The 8740-nt window shown below is 38.8% G+C and overlaps 1 protein-coding gene across 2 annotated transcripts in view; it reads left to right on the plus strand.

The window, feature by feature from the left end:
- pkn1b (protein kinase N1b) overlaps window positions 1–7186 on the plus strand; it is a 44247-nt gene extending 37061 nt beyond the window's left edge. For both annotated transcript variants that reach the window (XM_053489976.1, XM_053489975.1), the window contains exons 19-22: window positions 1424–1566; window positions 3460–3567; window positions 4864–4944; window positions 5845–7186. In XM_053489976.1, the coding sequence (XP_053345951.1) occupies window positions 1424–1566; window positions 3460–3567; window positions 4864–4944; window positions 5845–6048 (536 nt within the window). In that variant the 3' untranslated portion in view covers window positions 6049–7186. The remainder of the gene's footprint in view (window positions 1–1423; window positions 1567–3459; window positions 3568–4863; window positions 4945–5844) is intronic.
- The last annotated feature ends 1554 nt before the right edge of the window (window positions 7187–8740 follow it).

Raw genomic sequence — 8740 nt, forward strand, 5'->3', positions numbered from 1 at the left:
ATTGGCGTCCCCATATTGTCCTTTGTAAAGATTGGTTGTAAAGATAGCAATAAATACACTGGTATACTGTAAATTAATAGATTTATAAAATAATTAATATACTTACATTTACTGTTAATTAATAAATTCCTGTTGTCACATACATTATAGCTACTGTAAAAAACATTCCCTAAAAACACTTGTTCCCTAAGCAACCTTTACGCTTTCTTTCTCTCATGTTTTGTAACCCCAGTGGGCCCACACCCTTTACTACTCTACGGGATGTTATTGGGGATATAACTCCGGATAAACCACATGGAAGACATTTTGCGAGACGTCACATAGTTTAGCAATTTAAGTGTTAAAACCCCTGTGTGGCACAGACATATTTTCTTTATTTTGTTTAAGAAACGCAGTCAAAACAGGTAAAATATAAAATATGACTTACTTACTTCCAGGAACAAAAGAAACAAGCGTTTTAAAATGAGCTGGTTGTGTCACATGTGCCACATGGACGCACCACCTTTTCCCTTCCATACTTGTTAATGTTAATAAATGTGAGAAAGATATATAAGATTTTTTTTTTATTATATATATTTTATTATTAATATATTTAAATGATGTAGAGTATCTTTACACCGCACAATTCTCTGTTTAAGCTGTTACGATAAAGTATTAATGGAAACGTGCTACCTTGAGATCTGCAGAGGTAGAAAATAAATCGCCAATCAGATTCTAGAATAAAACAGCTTTTCTAATTCCAGTGATAAAAACAAAATGAGCTAAGATTGCTAGAGATTGCTTAAAGATTGCTTTAATGTGCTATAGTAAGTATCAAAATAAGAAAACCAAAACATGATATAATGTTGTGGTTGTGTAGTCTTCCACCCCAGCTGTTGTTTTCAGATTTCAGGCCTCATCTGAGAACAGACCTGCTACAGATATACTTTGTATAAAGCTTTCTAAAATAAAGTCAAATGTGAAATGAGAAATCTGGAGATGGCACCGCCCCAGTAGATGACTGTTTATTTGCAGTTTATTTTCTCAGACAGAGAGATAAGGAGGTCGTCAGGCTTGTCCCACACCATGTCTCTCTTCCTGTGTAATCCAATGTGTGAAGCTTCATTGTATGATAAAAAGATCCTCACAAAACCACGTGCATCACTTATCTGGTTTTTAAGTACATTCTGTCCGCTTATCTAACGGCAAGACGCATCAAGTCAGAGCACCATGACACTGAGTACACTCATGAATAACAAGAATCAAGAAGAAACCAGGAGCGAGAAAAAGAGAAGGGAAAATTGAATTGTTGCATAATTTTATTTATTATATTATAATGCCATGTAGATTTTATATCAGTGTAGCAAATGTTAATAAAATATGTAGATCATTTTCTTCTCTCACTTTGTACTTGATCGCTCTCTCTCTCTCTCTCTCTCTGTAGGAATGGGGTATGGGGACAGGACCAGTACATTCTGTGGTACTCCAGAGTTTTTAGCCCCCGAGGTCCTGACTGACACGTCCTACACTCGAGCGGTGGACTGGTGGGGGCTCGGTGTGCTCATCTACGAGATGATGGTTGGAGAGGTGTGTGTGTGTTGAGATCCTGCAGTCCTATTTGCACACACTGAAAACCTTATACTACCCCCCCCCCCCCCCCCCCCGAGTGTCTTTTATTGTCTTATTGTTTTTAAGTTCTCGCAGGTCTAGCACCTTAATCCATCTCTAAATGCCTGCCGGGCTGTGCTCCAAATCAAGTTTAAGATCATTATCTGCGGATGTACTGAACATCCTAAGGGTAAACACAAGAGAGGATAGTGTTAAATGCATTACCTTTAGCCTTGCTGTGTCATCAGATTGAAAAAATGCTTCATCCTCAATGCAGCTACCGAGACTCATTTTAAACGTGTAGGAATCTGCTGCAATTAGGACGCCTGAGCGTCTGGGCCCTGGAAGTGGGACGGGGCACACACATGTGATTTTGTTATGTATATACAGTATAACACGTATACATGGAAAACCCGGTACACAACTTTGGGTTTCGATCATCACCAAACAGGGCCAATGTGTCTGTAGGAATGGGGTATGACATCGCGGATGCAAAATTGCAAAGGGATTCTGGATATTTTAAATGATTTCGGCATGGTGATACCTTAAACTTATTTAAGGTAGGCCAATAACTTCCTAAGTGACATCATATTGAGTGACATCTTATTGTGCGACATCATGATGAGTGACATCATAGTATGATGCTACCTTTCCAGCATACGCGGCTTTTTAGAGGTCTTAACATGCTACAAAAGCACACAGGTTTTGTGATACACCTGGGCGGCAATGGCCGAGGTGCTTGGGCATGATCATTGTGGCTTTGCAACTGTATTGTTATTATTGATGCTTCATCTTCAGTGCAGCTACTGTGATGCATGTTAAATGTACTGTAACTACACCGATCAGTCTTGTGGGGTCAGAGTTGGCACAAGTGGAACCTACTGTACTGTACACACTACTGGGCATAATAATTTGTGTTAGAATGTCATGGCTGCTCTGTGTACGCAGGTTTCAGGAATCTTCAGCACAGCTTAGGCAATATGAAGACATTACATTTATTTCTTTTTAACCAACTACAGTAAGCATGACTATCAGCATGAGAACCTGGTTGTTTTTATGCTGAGCATTTTGTAAGGTTCAAATTTTCGTGACATCATTTTTATATTTTCGGTAGCTGTAAAAATGTAGGTTTTTAGAGTAATGATAAATTTGGTTTTGCATGACATATCTAAACACCCAAACACACAATTTGACAGCTGAAGCCTGGCCGATCAACACAGACTGAATCATGATCCACGTACTGTTTTATATATATATATATATATATACTGTAGAATATATTGCTTCACGCAATGGTAGCATAATTTGACAAGGTAGCATAATTTGGCAGAACAGCGGTACTAATTAATGCCATTCATGTGTGTTAAAGGTTAATCATTTCTATAGTATAAGCAATGTTAATACTGTATGGTATGGTGGATGATCCATAAAAACGTTTTAAAAAGTAATTTAAAAGCAAACAAACAAAAAGTTTGTATGCACTGGTGTGGTAATGGAGACATTCCAGTACAAAGACGTTTCCAGTACCAGCGCTTTGTAATAGTGAGGCAGTTTTACTGTAACATGAACTTGTTTTATGGACATTCCACAATGTAACTGTCCAGGAATCAAAAATGTCATAGTAAAGTCATAAATATTGGAGTCATGGAAAATTTTACTCTTTTTATCAGAGAAAAAAAAAAAAGTTAGCGTGTGCTATTATTGGAAAATAATCAACAATAACTGCTTCATCGCACCACCTGATTATCTCTATCTTACAACAGCACACTGTGTTATATCACAGATTAATCCAGGAGGATTATTTACACACATTAAACTTAATCCTTGTGTGTGTGTGTGTGTGTGTGTGTGTGTGTGTGTGTGTGTGTGTAGTCTCCTTTCCCAGGTGATGATGAGGAGGAAGTGTTTGACAGTATTGTCAACGATGAAGTACGTTACCCACGATTCCTTTCCACAGATGCCATTAGTTTAATGAGACGGGTAAGCGTCCTATCTATCACTTCCTCTGTCTCTCTCTCTCTCTCTCTCTCTGTCTCTCTCTCTCTCGAGCAAAACTAATCCATTTATCCAGCCCTCAAATCATTTAGTAGGCAATGCTTTAAACCTTCTCCATGAGGTTTCTGAAGTTGTAGTTTATGTAAACTATTTAGCCCCGCACATTTAATTTAAATGAAGCAAACAGACTTTTAAATTGTTATATTCTGTTGTGACTTAGTGCATGAATTCGGCACCTAACTGGAGTTTGCAACATGCAGTGCAGCATAAAAAAACATATCCGCTGGGGACATCCATCAGTGATAGATGTAGTCGGCTGATCTTATTGAATTTGTTAACCTTCATAGGCTTTTACATCTTGTCACTTTAATAAAGCTCCAGCGTTCAGTGGCGAAGGTTGAGTGATGAACAAACCACATAGAGAGGTATATGGCAAACCATGCAGTAGGGATAATAAAAAAAAAGGATCAGTGAATCGATCAGCCGTAACATAAAAAAATTATAATTACAATCACCCAGGTTTTGGGTTCCTCTTGTGACACAAGTGTTGGGGCCTTCGTTGATTGGACTTGTTTGTCCAGTGCATCCCATTAGTGCTCAATCAGAACGGGATCTGGAAAGCTTGCAGGCCGAGACTGTGACCTTGGGCTCTTTGCCTAAATGCATGGGCTCTTTGAGTTGACATGTATGATCAATATACATCCACTCTACAGAGGTGTATATTGTTAGGATAAATCCTGTTTGTGGCTTGTCCCTTACCTACAAGCCTGGATGTGACAAACTTTTATTGGTCACATCTTATTCATCTTATTCATTTAAAGCTCTGGGACCCTGACCAGGATAAATGCTGATGAATGCCATGTACCCATGCTCGTTTTGTTTCCTGTTCTCACCCTGTCCTGACGCATCGTTGGTTTGTTCCTCAACCGTGGTTGACTGTTCTGTTAAGAATTTAATACACACTTTGACATGTTGTTGTGTAAAAGTGTCTGCTTGTATTATTGTTCTTTAAGTCCAAGCTTCGTCCACTGTTTTAGATTATGGATTATCCAAAATAACTTTCCATGTCTGATGCTAAAGAGACATTTTGCTGTGCGCATAAAAAAGACAAACAGTGAAATGCATATGATGCAAAATAATGTAAAGTGCACGGGTTACATAAAATCACATTAGATCAGATATGAAGTTCATTGTGTCGTATAACAAGCGAATGCATATGAGAAATATCATCACCTTTGTTATCCATTGATGACTGACTGGGTTTTTTTATCTAATTGACAGTTGCTAAGAAGGAACCCTGAGAGGAGGTTGGGCTCCAGTGAAAAAGACGCAGAGGATGTGAAGAAGCAGCCGTTCTTTAGGGTGAGAAAACACCAGAGTTTAAATTCACTGCTTTCACAAAGGCATTGAATTATTCCATACTTTCGAAGAGCACATAAATCCACATAAATTCTCAATTTTGTATGTAATATGAAAGTCCCCTTATTTTCTGTAGCTTGTATTTGCATATTAAAACTACTTACTGTTAATGCACTTAAGTACGTATTTCATGTATCTATACTTTAGGTATGTATTTTGATTAGTGCATACTTTTTACCTTTACTCCATTACACACTACAGCAATTATCTGTACTCATACTTCATTTATTTCTGCATGGCATTGTTGTGCCTAACCACGTTGTGATGTGCAGTATTTGAAGAGGGAATTTTGCCCCTTGCTGATTATGATGTGTAATTGCATGACTTGCCTTTCCTTTGAGACACACAGCAATAAAAACAGCACAACAGTTTAATAGAGGAGAACAAACATATACAGTCTTTACAGAACTGTGCTAAAGCCTTAAGCACATGACATGAACAGCTGTAGAGCAAGGCTGTCTTAAAAAGGTTTCTACATTTAAAGAAAACTATAAAATTCAATAATTGGTGTGATGAACCTTTGCTTAAAATAAAGTCTCAGGTACAATTTGCGCCGTTTTATAATAAAATTAGCTGTTTAGTTTTACTGAATCCCCTGAGAACAAGTCACAGTCTGTGGACAAGCTATAGCCAGAGTGCAGATCATTTTTGACTGACCCTAGTAGTTTTGTTTGTTTTGACTGGTTATCATTTTTTAGTTCTATTTGAACACAACTAATGGTTTCAGTTTTAATTAGGATTTAGATCTATGAACAATGATTCTAATCAAGATAACTCACTCTAACACTTACAAACATCTCTCTCTCTCTCTCTCTCTCTCTCTCTCTCTCTCTCTCTGTTTAGGAGGTGGACTGGGAGGCCCTGCTGCAAAGGAAGGTGGTCCCCCCCTTCGTGCCCCCATTAGAAGGGAAGGAGGATGTCAGTAACTTTGACGCTGAGTTCACCAGGGAGGCGCCCACTCTGACTCCACCTCGTGAACCCAGGACGCTGTCACGCAAAGACCAGGACTGTTTTAAAGACTTCGACTATGTCTCGGACCTGTGCTAGGGTACAAAGATCACAGAAAAAGGGCTAAGGAAAACACAGACCATACACTGATCTTATACTGTGACTGGGAGATTTGGGCTGTGTTCCAATCCTCCTCGGATAGCCTTCCAGATGCTCCCTTATCGCTGTGTACGGCAGGGAGGGTCAGGAGAGGAATATAGGCTAAGATTTGAGACCATCACTGAAACAGTTAAGGTATACAGGATAAATGAGGACCATGAGGAATTATTCACCTTACATCTTATTCCCATCTCTGTCCAGTTCTACATCTCCTCCAACGTCACACTGTCTAATTGCATGAAGTGATTACTTCATGTAAAATATAAAAACATGGACAGAATTGTACCAAGGTATTAAATCCCTAGCAAGCTTTATGATTATGATTCCTTATAGCAAGAAAACAAAGAAAACTTTTAATCAGAATGTCTGCGTTTCCACACTAGGCCAATCAGCAGCTGGTCATGCTTTCAGATGTCGATGTATCGGCCCCTTCCAGCTCAAACAGGGGTGATCCGTTATCTCCAACTCCGCGGTTAGGCTGTGCGGAATCTCACCCTGAGTACATGTAGGATTTCATGAGCGCTGTATGGGGAACAGCCAGGAGAACCCATGCACTGACAGTCTTATACATACTGTGATCATCATTTTTGATGCGCCTTCTTTAAGAAACCCCATCCTGGTCCTAGACAAGGTCAGGAGAAGTGAAGTCTGCTCTGTACAGTAAAACCTGTCGTCTGTGGCTCATAAATGTTGTAGTTTTGAATTGCTGCAGATCCCTCACTTTTCTTAAATGTTGTCCTCATATTCAAGAATAAGCACTATATTACAGTTGTCCTCTCCAGCGGTGTAGTCAAACGTGTCTCCATTCAGTGTCTCGTCCAGAACTCGACTTGTCCTTACTTTCTCAGACCACACGAGGGAGCCACATTTATTTGGCTCAATAAATGAACAATCCTCAAGCGTGAACCTGACCAGTATGTGAAGTGTGTGTGTGTATGTGTGTGTGTGTGCAAAGTTTTCCCATTCATTTTGTGAATAAACCTGAGTGTATGTAACTTGAGTTTCATCTGTCAGCTGTGATGTCATAACCTCATCGGGACATGGGGTTTAACTGCAAAAATAAATAAATAAATAAATAAAAAAATAATGAAAGAATCTTGGGTTGGTTTAATGAACAGCAATGCGAAAGGACTACAAACACACACATTTGTATACCTCATTAATGCACACTCACTCAAAAACAGTATTTACAGATTATACAGTACGGATTTTTTAACCCATTTCCAATTATCTTAATTAAATTTGAGATCATTCGAGTGTCACCATGTGGTTTACACATTTTCCTCAACTACATTAAAAATACTTCATTTAAACTCCAGTAAAATTTAGTCCCAGGAATGTAGTGTGTTGTGTGAGAATAGTGTAGTGGAAATAAAGCCAACAAAAAGGTGCGAGTGACTGATTGTGCCGCTTTTAGTTAGAAAAAAGTCAGTAGTAGTAAATAATAGGGATTTTTTTTTTGTGGAACACAAGAATCTCTATTCTCCTGTTAGTTAAGTGCTTTCTGTCCATCTCATATGGCAGATCTCTAAGAGGGAGAGAGAGCAGAGCAAACAGTCCATAAGCAAACACAAATTTCTTACTCAAACGTAGCCCGTGTCTTTCTCACACACCCACACACCTATTGCACATTACAGGAACTTGGCTGGGAGTTATCGACACATCACCCGTATAGTCCTGACCTCACTCCGAGCCATTCCCACACGTTGGGGTCATTAAAGGAGTTCTTGTGAGGCCAGAATGACGCTTCAGATAGGAATCATGGTTCCGGTCTCCTGAGAAAACTTTCTATCATGATGGTGTCCAAGCACTAGAGAGGGTTTTTACTCTCAGAATTTGATTTGCTTTGACTTGAAAGACCATTGGTTAAGACTGTTCTATTTTTTTAATTAATACAAAATGACGTGAAATTATTATAATAATCATAATATTTATTTGATTTAAATTTCACAATATGAGACAATATTTTCCACTAGTTTGAAGTTAAGTGCAGCTGAGACAGATTAGTTGTTGAAGTTTGTTTCTCTACTTCTGCACTGGAGCTAAAAGAATCAGTCTTATTTTCATGTTGAAACCATTAAATCATACATTCAGATGGAAGCATGTGGTCGAAGATGATGCTAATTTTGTACAGGGAAGTCTCATTAGTCATAGCAAGGTTTTTTTTTTTTCAGTAATATAACAGCACATCTGAGGTAAATGTGGATAATCAAGGTGGTTTGGTCTGGTTTTCATTTCACCACTCCATTACAATGTTTATATAAAACAACTAGCTATGCGCTAGCTAATGCACCTGCCTCTGGCATTCATTTTTCCTGACAGTCTTTTCTCCCAAAGAAGCTTCAAGAGTTCAGTTTAAATGTACTAACGCTATATTTAGTGACTCCTTCCCAGGACTCTCCAGCATAACAAAATTACTCCAAGAACACAACAACATCTCATCCAGGAGCTCATAAAAGAACCCAGAACTACATCTAAAGAACTGCAGGCTTCACCTGTCTCAGTTAAGGTCAGTGTTCATGGTTCAATATTAAGAAAGAGTCTGGGGGCAAAAACGGCATCCATGGAAGAGCTCCAAGGTGAAAGCCACTGCTGGCCTAAAAGAGCACAAAGGCTTGACTTACATTTGCCA

The sequence above is a fragment of the Clarias gariepinus genome, chromosome 28 (genome assembly GCF_024256425.1).
Source record: "Clarias gariepinus isolate MV-2021 ecotype Netherlands chromosome 28, CGAR_prim_01v2, whole genome shotgun sequence".
In the NCBI taxonomy this organism is placed as follows: domain Eukaryota; kingdom Metazoa; phylum Chordata; class Actinopteri; order Siluriformes; family Clariidae; genus Clarias; species Clarias gariepinus.